The sequence below is a fragment of the Bos grunniens genome, chromosome 7 (assembly GCF_055505025.1).
Source record: "Bos grunniens cultivar Pamir isolate PY7600 chromosome 7, Bosgru_T2T1.0, whole genome shotgun sequence".
NCBI lineage: Eukaryota > Metazoa > Chordata > Mammalia > Artiodactyla > Bovidae > Bos > Bos grunniens.
In genome coordinates this window covers 2,462,994-2,480,004 of record NC_141171.1, presented here as the reverse complement: position 1 = coordinate 2,480,004, position 17,011 = coordinate 2,462,994, and the positions used below count along the sequence as shown (strand labels likewise).

General features: G+C 40.9%; 2 protein-coding genes and 1 non-coding gene across 4 annotated transcripts in view; all 3 read left to right on the top strand.

Annotated features, from left to right (window-relative positions):
* Positions 1 to 307: 307 nt before the first annotated feature.
* On the top strand, positions 308 to 16,417 carry ZNF879 (zinc finger protein 879). Of its 2 annotated transcripts, XM_086407957.1 has the most exons (5): positions 308 to 398; positions 1,469 to 1,539; positions 4,363 to 4,489; positions 4,932 to 5,027; positions 14,200 to 16,417. In XM_086407957.1, exons 2-5 carry the CDS (start codon positions 1,507 to 1,509, stop codon positions 15,645 to 15,647), a joined length of 1,704 nt encoding a protein of 567 aa, XP_086264083.1. In that variant the 5' UTR covers positions 308 to 398; positions 1,469 to 1,506; the 3' UTR covers positions 15,648 to 16,417. The 2 variants fall into 2 exon arrangements, with proteins under 2 accessions (XP_086264083.1, XP_086264084.1); XM_086407958.1 differs by lacking the exon at positions 4,932 to 5,027.
* The window catches only part of ZNF354C (zinc finger protein 354C), a 68,567-nt gene continuing 56,007 nt past the window's right edge, over positions 4,452 to 17,011 (top strand). The window contains 2 exon segments of the mRNA XM_086408019.1: positions 4,452 to 4,489; positions 4,932 to 5,027. The gene's annotated coding sequence lies outside the window, so the exon portion shown is untranslated.
* LOC147367996 (U2 spliceosomal RNA) lies at positions 5,641 to 5,837 on the top strand. Its single transcript, XR_015168673.1, has one exon. It is a non-coding gene; the product is annotated as a U2 spliceosomal RNA (small nuclear RNA).

The following is a 17,011-nucleotide window of genomic DNA, read 5'->3' as shown; positions in this document are numbered from 1 at the left end:
CAGTTTTCTCAATAACCAAGAAAAAGCAGCCGCAAGCGGCTAGTCTTCCACATTTTCTACTACATGCTCACTTTTTCCACTTATTATCATTGTCATCATAATTTTAAATTCAACGGGTGCACGAAAGGACACGTGGTTACAGCAGAGGCTTCAGCCTCTGGCTTTTGCAAGACTGCTTTCTCTAGCCTTCCCTTCCTTAGACCTTCTCGGTCTCCGTAGAGGGCCGTGCCGTGGAGACGTCTGGGAAGTATAGTTCGAAAGGAAAAGCGCTAGGGTTCTCCTGTACGCACGCGCAGTTTTGCCCGGTGGCCTGGCGGCGGCGACGCTAAATATCCTGCACTAGGTTCTCCTCTTACCTTCTGTAGGGTCCGCCGCTTCCCACGTCCCGGCGAGCACAGGTACAGACTGCCTTTGAGAGTGGGCCCGGGGTGTTAGGCTCCTACAGCAGGGGGCGGACAGAGGGTCAGCCGCGGCGAGTCCCAGCTTCGGGCGTCCAAGCCCGGGCGGCCTTGGCAGGTGAACGTGGCCGGAGGAGGGGGCGTTGCCCCGGCAAGGCCCCTCGACGGACGGCGCGGCTCAGTCTGGGCCAGGCTCCCAGAAAGGTGTCCCTCGAGAAGAGATTGCAAGGAGCTGTGTCTCATTTCGGGATTCGTGAGCCCTGAGGCGGTTTTCAGCTTTTACCGTTTGTTGGTATTTTCCCCCTGCAGTTGAAACTTAATGTTTATGCCTTTTGCCAACCTTGTATTTTGGCATTGTTCTTCTAGGCTGAATCCTGAGTGACTTAACTGTTTCCTTTTGTGTTTAATTTTGTCCACTTGTTAAGTTACGTCCCTTTCCTCTAAATGTTAAATTCATTTCTAGCCAACGAAGGTATTTTTTATGTCTTGTACTTTTAGGAGCGTGGGGGTATGGAAGGTGGATCGGTAACGTTTCCTTTTACAGTTAAGGATGTTTAATAACTTTCTTCACAAAGGAAACACAATGTCCAAGAGGAAGAGAAGAGGACTAATTTTTGGTTGGCTGTTTCTGAAAAGGACACCAATTCTTAAAATGACATTTGAAGAATTATTATAATGCTAATTACTACAGCTCAAAATACCTAAATGCAGGTGTGAAGAATATTTGTCATGTCTCATCAGTTTAATGTCTCTGTGAGCCCGGTGAGACTGCTGTTTACAGTGTTAATTTGTATCAGGTGGTTCTAATACCTTCATTTAATTCATCTTTATTCATGAATCATTGGCTGAAAGGTTGCAGGCTCAGGGACTGGAAGTCTGCTTACTGTGCACTCCTGGTTTTGGTGGTCAAGCACAGGTCCCCTCCAACTCAGAAATGCCTGGGCTTCCAGGTTTCCTTTGGTTTCTACAGGGTGCTCAGCCTGTGGAAACTTCTTAACCTGGTCTAACCCTAATGAGGAGGGGAGTGCAGATAGAATGGAAAGACCTCACAGTTTCTTTCTCCCTTTTAGGTGCCCTCTCTAAAAGGAGCAGCAGGAGGGAGGGAGAAATGGCCACAAGGTTGCTGCCAGCCCAGGCTCTGGTGAGTGAAGGTTTCTTTCTTGAACTGCCTTCTGGGCTTAGAGGTTGGGGACATGCGTCATCTATTGTTGAGCTTTTCTAGGTAATGAAGCCCACTGAGGGACCAGAATTGAGGAACTCCAAAAAGACGGTATTTCCCTTGCTGCAGGGCCAGCCTCTTTGTGAATTTTCCACTTAACCAGTTAGTGCTTGTTGACTTGGAAATGAATGGGCCCACAGGCCCCATGCCAATGCCATGCCCAGAGCTTTGTGAAGGATCCAGGTTTGTTTTGCCCCATGGAGGGCAGAGACATAGGGGAGTCAAATCTAGGAAATCAACTGAGAACTAATCTACTACAGTAATACCTGATCAGGGTCTGGGTGATTTTCTAAGAAGATCCTAGAAAGAAGACCTAGTGGTCAGAGATGCTTCCTACTATTGTGGTCAGAGATACTTCCTACTATTGTGCAGTTTTATACATATGAGCAGTATTAGGCTTATACAGATGTTGAAAGGAAAAGAAGTTACAATTTGGGCTGTGGTTTGGAGGAGGGGACAGATTCAGGGAAGTGAGACTTCCCTGAGGTGAGAAGCATCTGGTTCACAGTGATTTCTTCCCTTCTTTGCCCTTTCACTTGGGGAACAATTATTAAAAGCATAATCTCTTTCCAACCCAGAAAACCTTTCCACATCAGTAGAAGAGAAAGAAAACACTTTTATTATTGAGTAAGCATTACACCAGAATGTATTGTGTATCACTGGCAATCCACTAAAGAGATTGCAGAGACAGAAAGCTCACTTATATATCGCTAAGTGCATAACCCAGTTTTGCAGTTTGGAAATTTGTCAGGTAGCAAGTTAGGCCCATCTCCTCCTAGGAAATGGTGACCAGGTCCTTGAGGAAACAGTCCTGAATTGTGAGACTTATTTAGCCATTAAAAAAACTTACATACATTTGGTAAGGGAAATTCGGAAAGAAAATGAAGGATGGGGTTGGAGTCTTCTCACTTATTTCTAACAGCCTTTTATTTTTAATTTGCCATTGCCCTTACCAATCAAAGAACACCATGGCCTTGTGACTGCCTTTCTGCATTTTAGGGATAAAGTGTGGAAGTATTTTTACCTCTAGAAATGTGTCCTAAGAAAATAAGCTTTTTTGTGATGTGCAGGGACACTCAATCCAGTATTTTTAGAGTTACAAAAATGGAAATAACCTAAATACCCACAGTAGATTAGTTAAGTAAACCATCTAATAATCTATAAGTAATCTATACAGTGAGATATGTGGCAGCAAGTAAAAAGTGTTGAGTGGGGTAAAGTTATCTGTGTAACATTTTATTTTTATTTAAATTTAGAGCCATATTATCATGTAAAAAGTCTGAAAGAACACACAACAAGAAGTGAACAAACCTTGTATTTGATGGTAGGAAGTTAGATTAATGTTGCTTTTTCTTTTTTTGTCTGCACCATGTGGCATGCAGGATCTTAGTTTCCTGACCAGGGATGGAACCCATCCCTCTGCAGTGGGAGCATAGAGTCTTAACCACTGGCTATCAGGGAAGTCCAACATTCCTTTTTCTTTTGCTTGTTGATCATTCCTAATTTGCTTAAAGAAAAAAAAAAAGATTCTTAATAATAAAAGAAAGGGACCACCAGTTTAAAACAGGTGACTTGTGATGCACTGAAGCCGGAGATGTTCCCAAAGCCACATTCATGTGTCTGATGTACCGTGAGGCCAAACAAACCAAAACATCAGAGTTTGGAGTGGGAAAGGTTTACTATAGGGCCAAGCAAGAAGAACAGATGGCTTGTATGCAAAAAACTCAACTCCCTGATGGTTTTCAGGGAAAAGGTTTTTTAGGCAAAATTTGAGATACGGGCTGCAGACTGTAAATTTCTTCTGACTGGTTGGCAGTGAGGTAACAGGGCAGTGTTCCAGCACTGTTGCGCTCAGCCTTGAGTAACCATCCTCTGCCTGGGTGGGGGCCTTAGTTCCTGCAGAAGAACTCAAAGATACGTTCTTATGTGTGTCCCTTGAGTAGGAACCAGGACCCTGCTTTTTGGCTGCACAGTTGTTTCTTGACTCCTGTTCCTTTGTTTCTGCATTCCCTCAATTCCCTCATTAGCGACTGTTTGAATATGCCCCTTGGGATTCAGAAAGGTCTAGGAGGTTGAAGCCCTTTTCCTACAAACAAGAAATGGAGACCATGGAAAGGCTTTATGTATATAGGAGGGCCCCTCAGGGCTCCTGCTTGGTTTCAGAGAGAAGTAGAACAAAGGCTTCTGGGATGGGGAGAGTCCCAGCTGCAGCCTTGTCACTTGGCTCTTCAAAGATTGTACAGCCCACATGCTGGGCCTGCTTCTGGGAAAGCCACGCCTGGGGCCTTCTCAAAGCCTCCTTCACTGTGACTGGCAACATCCTTTCATCCGAGACAGAGGTGGTCCAAGGTGACCACAGAATCCAAGCACACCTGTTGCTCCCTGAGTGAGTGTACCGGAGGCTCCTTGTAAAACCCAGTTCTCATGTCTCACCTGTAAAATGAGTTTGGTCTAGGTGATTGTTGTACCTTTCTATGCCTAGAGTTCTGTGTTTCCCTCATTCTGATTTTATTCTACGACTTCAAGTGTTTTATGTTGTTTGGCTGCTGAATTTCATTTTGCTGGGAGCACAATGCTTCACTGACAGTAGGTAGGTGACAGAGATGTATGTGCTGAGTACAGGAGGGGTGGTCAGGAAGTATTCAGCTTGAAACTGCTCAGAACCTAGAATGGCGACAGGGTTGCTGCTCAGTCATCCCACTGCGGGTATGGTCCTGGGTGAGCAGGAATGGGTTTCTGTTACAGGTGTCTGTGACATTCAGGGATGTGGCTGTGTTCTTCAGCCGGGACGAGTGGCTGTGCCTAGACTCTGCGCAGAGAACCTTGTACCAGGAGGTGATGCTGGAGAACTACAGCACCCTGTTCTCTCTGGGTAAGGACATTTCCTTGTGATGTAGAATCTGCTGGGGGAGCACCTTGGTGCCCTCTCCGAGGAGGGCGTGGCCAGACTCAGCCCACAGGTAGACTCAGAAAGCAGCGGGTGCTGTTGCCCTCAGCTGCAGGGACAAGTCTCAGCTTGGCACAGTTGGTGATGGGCATCCTCCCTGTACTCTCCCTGTCTTCTGCCCCCTGGACTCTGTCCCTCTGCGTCTTACAGGAGGTTCCAGCTTAGAGGAATGCACAACCAGAGCCCTGACTTTCTTCCCGAGACCACTTCCTGGCCCTCCTCTGGGAGCCTGGTTTTAAGCCCTTCTCAGAACAAATCTATTTACTCTCAACTGTCCTTTGCCCCAGACTCTGGGGCTGGATCTGAGTGAGTGACTGGCCACTCATGTCTGCACCATGGATTCACTCTCTTTCTTGCTCATGAACAGGGATTCTGTTTTCCAAACCAAAAGTTATCCTCCGGTTAGAACAAGGGGAAGACCCCTGGATGGTGGAAAATGGAGTTTCTCAAAGCACATATCTAGGTGAGTGACAGGAATTGGGAAATGGGCATAGCATTTCCGAGCTGCTTGGGCTTTGCTGATCGGTAAGGACGAGATACTGGCCATGCTTGGGAGATACTGACCAAGACGCTCCTTATGTTTCAGGATAGGTGGGAAATGCTGGGAAGGGCATATCGTCACTCGACCTTTTTGAGTACTTGGTATAGCAGGCTCAGAGGGAGAGCTGAATTCTTCCAATACGAGTTGTACTTTGTCATACGTCCTTTGTAATTTGAATGCAGAGCATGTAATGTGTAAAGGTTTGTGATTCATATCGTCTTCCTTTTTTCTTTTACTGGTTTGATTATTTTCTTAAATTATTTTCTTTTTGTGATTTGAACAGACCTTTTATCACTACAATGCATTCCTCATTGTCCCACCTTGGGTCTTTGCTTTGACTAACCTGCTACTTTTTACACATGGTTTAGCTAAAAAACCAAAATGATGCATGTGTATTTATGTACTATGCAAGAGAGAGACAGCAAGGTTAGCAAAATGGTAACAGTTATTGAATTTAGGCAGAAGGTTTGCAGATATTAAACATAGCTTTCTCCTCATTCTTTTGGTGTGAAACAATTTTAAAATAACATGTTCCATCACTTCTCGGCCTTTTGGCTAAGATCTAAGTGTAGTATCTGTTCTTAACAGTTTAAAATAGTATGGTCCAGACCCTGGCTGCTAAAATGTATCTCTCAGTCTCTAAAATCCCTGTGGGTTGCTGAATCATAAGGTCTTGGTTTCTGTTGCATTTTAAATTTTGTCTTTGTTTCTCACACTGGAGGATGACTCACTCTTTTGAGTTTTGCTCCTTGTCAGGAATTTATTTATCCTGATGGCAAAAGATAGGTTTTCTGTGTCAGTTCAGTCTGTGTTTCTATTTATGAGTTCTGTCTTGAGATTTTTACCTTTGGTTTGACTAGAGTATTTCCTGACTAATGTTTCAGAAAGGTTCATGTATACTCTATTTGTACCTGTCTAATATCAATTCTTTTCCCTCTCCTGTGGGAATTATGTTTTGAATCTAGAACTCTGGCATCAGTTTTTATTTCCTAGAAATTGTTCAGCCTTTGTTCCACTGCTTTGGGGTTGAGTATTGTTGACTGGAAGCCTCTCTTTCCCCCACCACCTCTGTTTCCATTTAGAAAACCCTTTTCTCCTTTTTCATTTTTTGATATCCTTTTCATCTTGAAATTCACAAGTTTCATTAAGCTATATCAAGGAAGTTTTTTTTTTAATACTATTCAGCATTCATGGGGGCCACTACTTTGAAGACCCAAGTCTTTTTTTCATTTCAGTGATTTTTTTCTCTACCCACTTACTGACAAATATTCTGCCATATTCCATGGACAATTGGAGGTGCATGACTGTAAGAATAACAATATGAAACAGAAATTCAGTCACAGCTGTCAGAAATAAATGTATCTGTTGAATGAGTTTCAAATTTGGTTGTGAGCTTTCTGATTGGCAAAGAAATTACTAATTTCAAATTGACTATATTCTTTTGTAAGATTTTAAAAATTAATTATTTTTAATTTATTTGAGGTGTGCATGGTATTAAAGTGAGAAACAGAAAAACAAAAGAAAAGATTGATTTGAAATTTTACCAACCATACTGAGTCATTGTTAATATTTTACTATTCTTTCAGACTATGAATATTTGAGTGTGTTTGTATATGAGAAAGACACACAGAGAAACAGATTGATTGTACATACTGTTCTTGAGCTTGTTTTTAGTTATAAATGTTCAATTATTTAGCCATCATTGAATAGAGGTCTACCTCATTGAAAGAACTCTGCTGTATTGTTAAGCCATATTTTATTAAACAGTCTTCCTTTTGGAAATTTTAGTTTCCCATTTTTCACTATTAATATTGTTATCCTCGCTGTCATGGCTGTGGAATACAGAAGTAAAAGGAAGGGGTAAAGTTCCAAATAATTATAGCACAAAGGCACAAGTCAGTCAGTTCAGTCGCTCAGTTGTGTCTGACTCTTTGTGACGCCATGAACCGCAGCACGCCAAGCTTCCCTGTTTATCACCAACTCCCAGAGTTTACCCAAACTCATGTCCATTAAGTCAGTGATGCCATCCAACCATCTCATCCTCTGTTGTCCCCTCTCCTCCTGCCCTCAATCTTTCCCAGCATCAGGGTCTTTTCCAGTGAGTCAGCTCTTCGCATCAAGTGGCCAAAAATTGGAGTTTCAACTCCAACATCAGTCCTTCCAGTGAACACTCAGGACTGATCTCCTTTAGGATGGACTGGTTGGATCTCCTTGCAGTCCAAGGGACTCTCAAGAGTCTTCTCCAACACCACAGTTCAAAAGCATCAATTCTTCTGCACTCAGCTCTCTTTATAGTCCAACTCTCACATCCATACATGACTACTGGAAAAACCATAGCCTTGACTAGATGGACCTTTGTTGACAAACTAATGTCTCTGCTTTTTAATATGCTGTCTAGGTTGATCATAACTTTCCTTCCAAGGAGTAAGCGTCTTTCATTTCATGGCTGCAGTCACCATCTGCAGTGATTTTAGAGCCCCCCAAAATAAAATCAGCCACTGTTTCCCCATCTATTTTCCATGAAGTGATGGGACCGGATGCCATGATCTTAGTTTTCTGAATGTTGATCTTTAAGCCAACTTTTCACTCTCCTCTTTCACTTTCATCAAGAGGCTTTTGAGTTCCTCTTCTCTTTCTGCCATAAGGGTGGTGTCATCTGCATATCTGAGGTTATTGATATTTCTCCGACAATCTTGATTCCAGCTTGTGCTTCTTCCAGCCCAGTGTTTCTCATGATGTACTCTGCATATATGTTAAATAAGCAGGGTGACAATATACAGCCTTGACGTACTCCTTTTCCTATTTGGAACCAGTCTATTGTTCCATGTCCAGTTCTAACTATTGCTTCCTGACCTGCATACAGGTTTCTCAGAAGGCAGGTCAGGTGGTCTGGTATTCCCATCTCTTTCAGAATTTTCCATAGTTTATTGTGATCCACACAGTCAAAGGCTTTGGCATAGTCAATAAAGCAGAAATAGATGTTTTTCTGGAACTCTCTTGTTGATGATGCTTTTTCCAAGCGGATGTTGGTGCTTGGATCTCTGGTTCCTCTCCCTTTTCTAAAACCAGCTTGAACATCTGGAAGTTCACAGTTCACGTATTGCTGAAGCCTGGCTTGGAGAATTTTGAGCATCACTTTACTACCGTGTGAGATGAGTGCAATTGTGCAGTAGTTTGAGCATTCTTTGGCATTGCCTTTCTTTGGGATTGGAATGAAAAGTGACCTTTTCCAGTTCTGTGGCCACTGCTGAGTTTTCTAAATTTGTTGACAAATTTAGTGCAGCACTTTCAAACAGCATCAACTTTTAGGATTTGAAATAGCTCAACTGGAATTCCATCACCTCCACTAGCTTTGTTCGTAGTGATGCTTCCTAAGGCCCACTTGACTTCACACTCCAGGATGTCTGGCTCTGGGTGAGTGATCACACCATCATGATCTGGGTCGTGAAGATCTTTTTTGTATAGGTCTTCTGTGTATTCTTGCCACCTCTTCTTAATATCTTCTGCTTCTGTTAGGTCCATACCATTTCTGTCCTTTATCGAGCCCATCTTTACATGAAATGTTCCCTTGGTATCTCTAATTTTCTTGAAGAGATCTCTAGTCTTTCCCATTCTGTTGTTTTCCTCTGTTTCTTTGCATTGATCACTGAGGAAGGCTTTCTTATCTCTCCTTGCTCTTCTTTGGAACTCTGCATCCAAATGGGTATATGTTTCCTTTTCTCCTTTGCTTTTCGCTTCTCTTCTTTTCACAGCTATTTGTAAGGCCTCCTCAGACAGCCATTTTGCTTTTTTGCATTTCTTTTTCTTGGGGATGGTCTTGCTCCCTGTCTGCTGTACAGTGTCACTAAACCATGTCCATAGTTCATCAGGCACTCTGTCTATCAGATCTAGTCCCTTACATCTATTTCTCACTTCCACTGTATAATCGTTAGGGATTAGATTTAGGTCATACCTGAATGGTCTGGTGGTTTTGCCTACTTTCTTGAATTTAAATCTGAATTTGGCAATAAGGAGTTCGTGATCTGAGCCACAGTCAGCTCGTGGCCTTGTTTTTGCTGACTGTATAGAGCTTCTCCATCTTTGGCTGCAAAGAATATAATCAGTCTGATTTTGGTGTTGACCATCTGGTGATGTCCATGTGTAGAGTCTTCTCTTGTGTTGTTGGAAGAGGGTGTTTGCTATGACCAGTGTGTTCTCTTAGCAAAACTCTATTAGCCTTTGCCCTGCTTCATTCTGTACTCCAAGGCCAAATTTTCCTGTTACACCAGGTGTTTCTTGACTTCCTACTTTTGCATTCCAGTCCCCTATAATGAAAAGGACATCTTTTGGGGGTGTTAGTTCTAAAAGGTCTTGTAGGTCTTCATAGAACTGTTCAACTTCAGCTTCTTTAGCATTACTGGTCAGGGTTATAGACTTGGATTACCGTGATATTTTTATGGTTTGCCTTGGAAACAAACAGAGATCATTCTGTCATTTTTGAGACTGCATCCAAGTACTACATTTTGGACTCTCTTGTTGACTGTGATGGCTACTCCATTTTTTCTAAGTGATTCCCGCCCAGAGTAATAGATACAATGGTCATCTGAGTTAAATTCACCCATTCCATTCCATCTTAGTTCACTGATTCTTAGAATGTTGATGTTCACTCTTGCCATCTCCTGTTTGACCACTTCCAATTTGCCTTGATTCATGGACCTAACATTCCAGGTTCCTATGCAATATTGCTCTTTATAGCATCAGACCTTGCTTCTATCACCAGTCACATCCACAACCGGGTGTTGTTTTTGCTTTGGCTCCATCCCTTCATTCTTTCTAGAGTTATTTCTCCACTGATCTCCAGTAGCATACTGAGCACCTACTGATCTGGGGATTTCATCTTTCAGTGTCCTATCTTTTTGCCTTTTCATATTGTTCTTGGGGTTCTCAAGGCAAGAATTATGATTAAAAAGACTTATTGAAAAACTACTCAACTTCATTATAAATCAGAGAAATTCAAAGTAAAGAAATATAATTTTTCCCTTTAATAGGGAATATTACAAAAGGTTAAGAAATACACATTCATTGTTTTGCTGCTGTTCTGAGCAGTAAGCACTATCTTTAGTGGGATTTTGATTGAAGTATTTCTGACTTTATTCACAGAAATCCCAGGCTTAAGAATTTTTTTAAGAAAATAATTCATAATTGTGCAGAGCTGCAAAGATAGTGTAAAGGAATGTTTGCTTTAACATGAGGCATTACTCGAAGTCAAGAAAGCTAAATGACTTAGAAGGGGATTTATTAAATGTGACATATTCATGTACTGGAATATTCTGTAGCCATCAAAATGATATCAGCCTACTGTCATTTACATGGAGAGAAGTTCATGATTTTTATCCCCAAACTTTAAAGTTTTTATTTTGTATTGGTGTATAACCAATTAACAATGTTGTGGTAGTTTTAGGTGAACCGAGAAGGGACTCAGCCATACATATACATGTATCCATTCTCCCCCAAACTCCTCTCCCATCCAGGCTGGCACACAGCGTTAAACAGAGTTCTATGTACTATAGATCCTTGCTGAATATCCGTTTTGAATATAGCAGTGTGTATGTGACCTTCCCAAAGTCCCTAACTATCTCTTCCCACTGGCAACCATAAGTTCCTTTTTCTAAGTCTGTGAGTCTCTATGTTTTGTATGTAAATTCATTTGTATCATTTCTTTTTAGATTCCACATATAAGGGAGGTCATATGATATTTCTTTCTCTGACTTAACGTCACTCAGTATGACACTGTAGGTCTGTCCACATTGCTGCAAATGGCAAGATTTCGTTCTTTTTAATGGCTGAGTAATATTTTATTGTATATATGTACCACACAATAATTTTTTTTAAGTGAAGTGGTGCAGGAAGGTTAGTTTCAACCCACTTTAATTTTTTAAGTAAAAGTGTTTTCTTTCTCTATTGAAAAATTCTGGTGAGCTAAATTCCACATTTAGCAGTGATTGATTATATTTGCATGATATGTTTATGGGTAAACTACATTTTCATTTTAATAGTTTTCTGGAATTTCTTAATTTTTCTTACAATGATTATACATTTCCTTTTTATATAAGAATATTAAAGCTCTATTATAAAATATATTCATTCCTTTTGAATCAGTAACCCCATTCTTGAATAGTAATCTAAGTGATAAAAATGGTAGACAAAATCATTTTCAAAAATGTACTCTCCCAGTGTTCCTTGTATCACTATATAGCCACATCTCCATTGGATTCCCCAGGCCAGAGTGTTAGTTGCTCAGTTGTGTTTGACTGTTTGCTACCCCTTGGACTGTAGCCCACCAGCCTCTTCTGTTAATGGAATCCTCCAGGCAAGAATAGTGGAGATCCCTTCTCCAGGGGATCTTTCTGACCCAGGGATTGAACCCGAGTCTCTTGCATTGCAGGCAGAGTCTTTACCATCTGAGCCACCAGGGAAACCCCAAGCCAAAAGCTAGGCATTACTGTTGAGTCCCCTCACTTATTCTGTACTCCTTATTCACAGGTGAACATCCCTGTGGTCTCTGTTTTTAAATACCCCAGTGTGCCTGCTTCCGTTACCATGCCAGTGCAAACTGCCATAACCTTCATCCAGGAAGACTGGCGGAGCCTCCTAATTGGCAGCCCTGCACCTGTCTTTGTTTTCTTTTCCTCTTTTCCCCCAGTTACTGTCCATTTGTCACACAACTCCATAGTTTTCCTTTTTAAACAAAACCATCATGTTCTTCCAACCCCGCAGTGATCCTTAGACGAAATTCCAAACACTGCCCTATATTTTACAAAACCTTGCATGATGTGACCCACTGCCCATCTCATCTCCTCCTCTTGAAGCACTCTCCCCCGTTTCCCTCTTGCTTAGGCCACACTAGTTCTTTGTATTCCGCAAACACACAGAGCTTTTTCCTGCCTTATGGCCTTTGTAATTGCTCTTCTTACCCAATTTTTACATGGACAACTCTTTATGTTATTTAAATCTTTAATTTTATTTCCTCGCCATAGTTTGAAATATCACGTTGTACACATCACCTTGTTTTTGTTTATTTTCCCACAGTTGTCATCACTCCCAGTACTTTATTTGGTTACTTGGTCATTGTCAATATTGGCTGTTAGAATGTAAGCCCTGTGAAAATGCGACTCTTATGTGGCATGTTCTCTCTAATCCTGAGTCTTGACCTTTGCGTGGTACATACTGGATACCAAGTAGGCACTGTCAGTGAAATGGATTACATTATTCATAGCACTCAAGGGGTCCCCAAACTTCACCAAGTAGGCACTGTCAGTGAAATGGATTACATTATTCATAGCACTCAGGGAGTCCCCAAACTGCACTAGTTGAGGCTGTGTTTCAAAGAGACTTTTAGAGGCAGTGCTTCTCCCACTTGTTTATAGCCCCTCTGCAATTTTCTCTTGGTTTTGGCTTGAATGTACTGGTGGCTGACCTAAAAGATGAAGCTGAATAATATACAACCTGCTGTACGCAGATATACTGTATACCCTGCTGACCTCTGCTTTGTTACTAGATCAGGCCTGGTTCCTTTACTAGAAGAGCTCCCATCTCAGTTCCTCAGCCCACCCACATATAGTTTTCTTCAGACTTTTCCCCACCCAGGTAGATCTTCCATTCTGCTTCTTTTTCTTGCTCTTCTTTTTCTCACCCTTTTCTCAGTTCAGTTCAGTTGCTCAGTCGTGTCTGACTCTTTGCGACCCCGTGGACTATAGCATGCCAGGTTTCCCTGGCCATCGTCAACTCCTGGAGCTTACTCAGATTCATGTCCATCAAGTTGGTGATGCCATCCAACCATCTCATCCTATGCCATCCCCTTCACCTGCCTTTAATCTTTCCCAGCTTCAGGGTCTTTTCCAGTGAGTCAGTTCTTCGCATCAAGTGGCCAAAGTATTGGAATTTCAGCTTCAGCATCAGTCCTTCCAATGAATATTCAAGACTGATTTCCTTTAGGATGGACTGGTTGGATCTCCTTGCAGTCCAAGGGACTCTCAAGAGTCTTCTCCAACACCACAGTTCAAAAGCATCAATTTTTTGGTGCTTAGATTTCTTTATGGTCCAGCTCTCACGTCCAAACCTGACTACTGGAAAAACCATAGCTTTGACTAGATGGACATTTGTCAGCAAAGAGATGTCTTTGCTTTTTAATACACTGTTTAGGTTTGTCATAGCTTTTGTTCCAAGGAGCAAGCATCTTTTCATTTCATGGCTGCAGTCACCATTTGCAGTGATTTTGGAGCCCAAGAAACTAAAGTCTCTCACTGTTTCCGTTGTTTCCCCATCTATTTGCCATGAAGTGATAGGACTGGATGCCATAATCTTGGTTTTTTGAATGTTGAGTTTTAAGCCAGCTTTATTACTCTCCTTTTTCACTTTCATCAAGAGGCCCTTTAGTTCCTCTTTGCTTTCTGCCATAAAGATAGTGTCATCTGCATATCTGAAGTTATTGATATTTCTCCCAGCAATCTTGATTCCAGCTTGTGCTTCAGCCAGCCCAGCATTTTGCTTGATGTACTCTGCATATAAGTTAAATAAGCAGGGTGATAATATATAGCCTTGACGTACTCCTTTCCTGATTTGGAACCAGTCTGTTGTTTCATGTCCATTTCTAACTGTTGCTTCTTGACCTGCATACAGATTTCTCAGGAGGCAGGTAAGGTGGTCTGGGATTCCCATCTTTTTAAGAATCTTCCACAGTCTGTTGTGATCCACACAGTCAAAGGCTTTGACATCATCAATAAGGCAGAGTAGATGTTTTTCTGAAATTCTCTTGCTTTTTCTATGATCCAGTAGATGTTGGCAATTTGATCTCTGGTTCTTCTGCCTTTTCTAAATCCAGCTTTAATATCTGAAAGTTCTTGGTTCACGGACTGTTGAAGCCTAACTTGGAGAATTTTGAGCATTACTTTGCTAGCGTGTGAAATGAGTGCAGTTGTGCAGTAATTTGAACATCTTTGGCAAGTACCTCTTCTAAGCACTCCATAAATATAGTTGTTAGCCATCCTTGTATTTTTTGATGTTATTTTTCTTTATTCTCAGTGCAAGAGAGACTTACATGTTTCATTTATTTTAGGATGGGAGAGCTTGTTTGAAACCAGAATTTCTGAAGAAGAAAATCAGGAAGTAATGAATCAACTCTTAGGTGATGGTCCTTTTGACTTTAGGTTGGGAAAAATCTACATAAACGAGGAAACCCTAGAGATTCAACAAAGCAAAGAAAACAGAGCTTTGAGGGAAGTCTTAGTTACCATCAAGAAAACATGCATGAAGGACAAGAGCTTTATAGGTATTGACCTTGGGAAAAATCTTGATCTGAAATTATCACTTATTAGAAAACCCAGAATCGTTTCCAGAGGAAGGAAACCTTGTTCACAGCAGTATTCAATTCTATTTAAACAGCTGGGAATCAGCACAGTGCGTAAGTGTTACAAGTGTAATATCTGCGGGAAAATCTTCCTCCACAGTTCTTCCCTGAGTAAACATCAGAGAATCCATACTGGAGAGAAACTCTATAAATGTAAGGAATGTAGGAAAGCTTTTAGCCAAAGCTCGTCTCTAACTCAGCACCTGAGAGTTCATACTGGAGAGAAGCCTTACATATGTAGTGAATGTGGAAAAGCCTTCAGTTTCACTACATCTCTCATTGGACATCAGAGAATGCATACTGGAGAGAGACCCTATAAATGTAATGAATGTGGAAAAACATTTAAAGGTAGTTCATCCCTTAATAATCACCAGCGAATTCATACTGGAGAAAAGCCCTATAAGTGTAATGAATGTGGGAGAACCTTTAGCCAGTGCTCATCTCTTATTCAGCATCATAGAATTCATACTGGAGAGAAACCATATGAATGTAGTCAGTGTGGGAAAGCCTTTACTTCAATATCACGACTAAGTAGACACCACAGAATTCATACTGGAGAGAAACCTTTTAATTGTAATGAGTGTGGAAAGGTGTTTAGTTACCACTCAGCCCTTATTATACATCAGAGAATTCACACTGGTGAGAAACCTTATGCCTGTAAAGAATGCGGGAAAGCCTTTAGCCAAAGCTCAGCTCTTATACAACATCAAAGAATTCACACTGGAGAAAAACCCTACAAATGTAATGAATGTGGGAAAGCTTTCTCCTGGATTTCACGGCTTAATATACACAACAGAATCCATACTGGAGAGAAACCATATAATTGTAAGGAATGTGGAAAAGCTTTCAGTTCGCACTCAGCAGTTAATACTCATCGAAAGATTCATACCGGAGAGAAACCTTATAAATGTAATGACTGTGAAAAAGCTTTCAACCAAAGCTCAGCACTCATTCAGCACCAGAGAATTCATACTGGAGAGAAACCATATAATTGTAAAGTATGTGGGAAAGCCTTTAGACAAAGTTCATCCCTTATGACACATATGAGAATTCATACAGGAGAAAAGCCCTATAAATGTAAAGAATGTGGGAAAGCTTTCAGTCAGAGCTCGTCTCTTACAAATCATCAGAGGACTCATACTGGAGAAAAACTATAAGTTAAATGCATGGGGAAAAACCTTCCAACTGAAGTTCATTCCTTACAAAATATCAAAGAATTCATTCTGGGGAGAAAATCATGAGTAGTTAATTGTGCATTAAACTTCAGGATTTAGACCTTGCCAAACATCAGAAACTTATGATGGAAGGTAACCTTAGAAATATTAGGAAAGCTTGTATAAAATGTTTCTTCATACATTCTTAACTTATTACTGACTATAAAATAGAAAATTTATCAGATCAAAGGGTTGGTATTTTATTTTTTTTCTAGTGATATGTGGTAACAGCCACCAGCTTTCACAGGCATCACTGGGAAGCTTGTTGATTAATGGAAAAGTGCAGCCATAAAATCCAGACTTTGGATTAGTCTAGGATTGTATATTTTTGAAACTGCATTTGAGTTTCAAAGCCAGTTGTACTAAGAAAAATGTATTAGAGATGAAATGTAAACAGATGACCTGGAACTACCTCACTGTCAGTAAAATTTGTTTTTTTAAGAGTTTAAAAGCAACTTCTGTACTTGGTGGTTGTTAAAACTTTTGAGTTATTTCTCCTGTGCTTCCTAAGCCATTCACCTGAAAATAAAATCACTCTGTAAACTGGTTTAAGTTTTGGGAGTGTTCTCCCTGACTACTTGTTCCAAATTCTGAATCAGATCTAAAGTTACTTTATTTCAAATCACAAAATACATGGTATTTCACTTGTTTTTCTCATAAATTGATTACCAGTGTTGTATTACCTTGAGAATTAAAGATAATTTAGACAACTACTGCTTTTGCAAGTTGATTTACTGATAAGAGTTGTTAAAAATTATCTTGCAATGTAAGCATAGGGAGCATGACTCTTGGCCGCAAGGCTGTGTGCCTGCTTCCTTGAGTTCTCTGGTTACCAGCCACCAGGAAGACCCAGGAACACATGGAACTCTGGTTGTCCTCCTGTTAGGTCAAGTGAACAAGGTAGTTTTCACGCTTATGTTTTACTTTCACCTCCATCAGGTGATGCTTGCTCTGTTTCACACTGTGAGGACCACTAGACAAAAGTTGAGGCTCTAAGTTCAGATGCTTTTTCCTCCAAAAATTGGGCTGTGTCCTTTAACAAGTTATTGATCCCAGAAACCATTTCTACAATGTGAACAGTAATTTGAACAAGATAAAAACAAATCATGCTAATATTGTTGAGCTTCACAGAGGCTAACATCTAATTTTGCCAATTTTATCAGGAGTAAGCAAGCACTTAAGAACCAGAATACTCATTTCATTGAAAAAACTGTTAGTTTTTTTCTATTTGCCAAGGTGCTTTAAAAAAAAACCCTCCAAAATGGTTAGGAGTGGAGATTAAGTAAAGCAAAAATTAGTGAATTCAG

What these genes read in the sequence shown, in the direction of transcription:
- ZNF879 (XM_086407957.1), top strand. Translation starts at nt 1,507, where the DNA reads ATGGCCACAAGGTTGCTGCCAGCCCAGGCTCTG. An exon ending in CAGCACCCTGTTCTCTCTGG is followed by an intron (nt 4,490 to 4,931) that starts GTAAGGACATTT and finishes GCTCATGAACAG; the next exon opens with GGATTCTGTTTTCCAAACCA. An exon ending in TTCTCAAAGCACATATCTAG is followed by an intron (nt 5,028 to 14,199) that starts GTGAGTGACAGG and finishes CATTTATTTTAG; the next exon opens with GATGGGAGAGCTTGTTTGAA.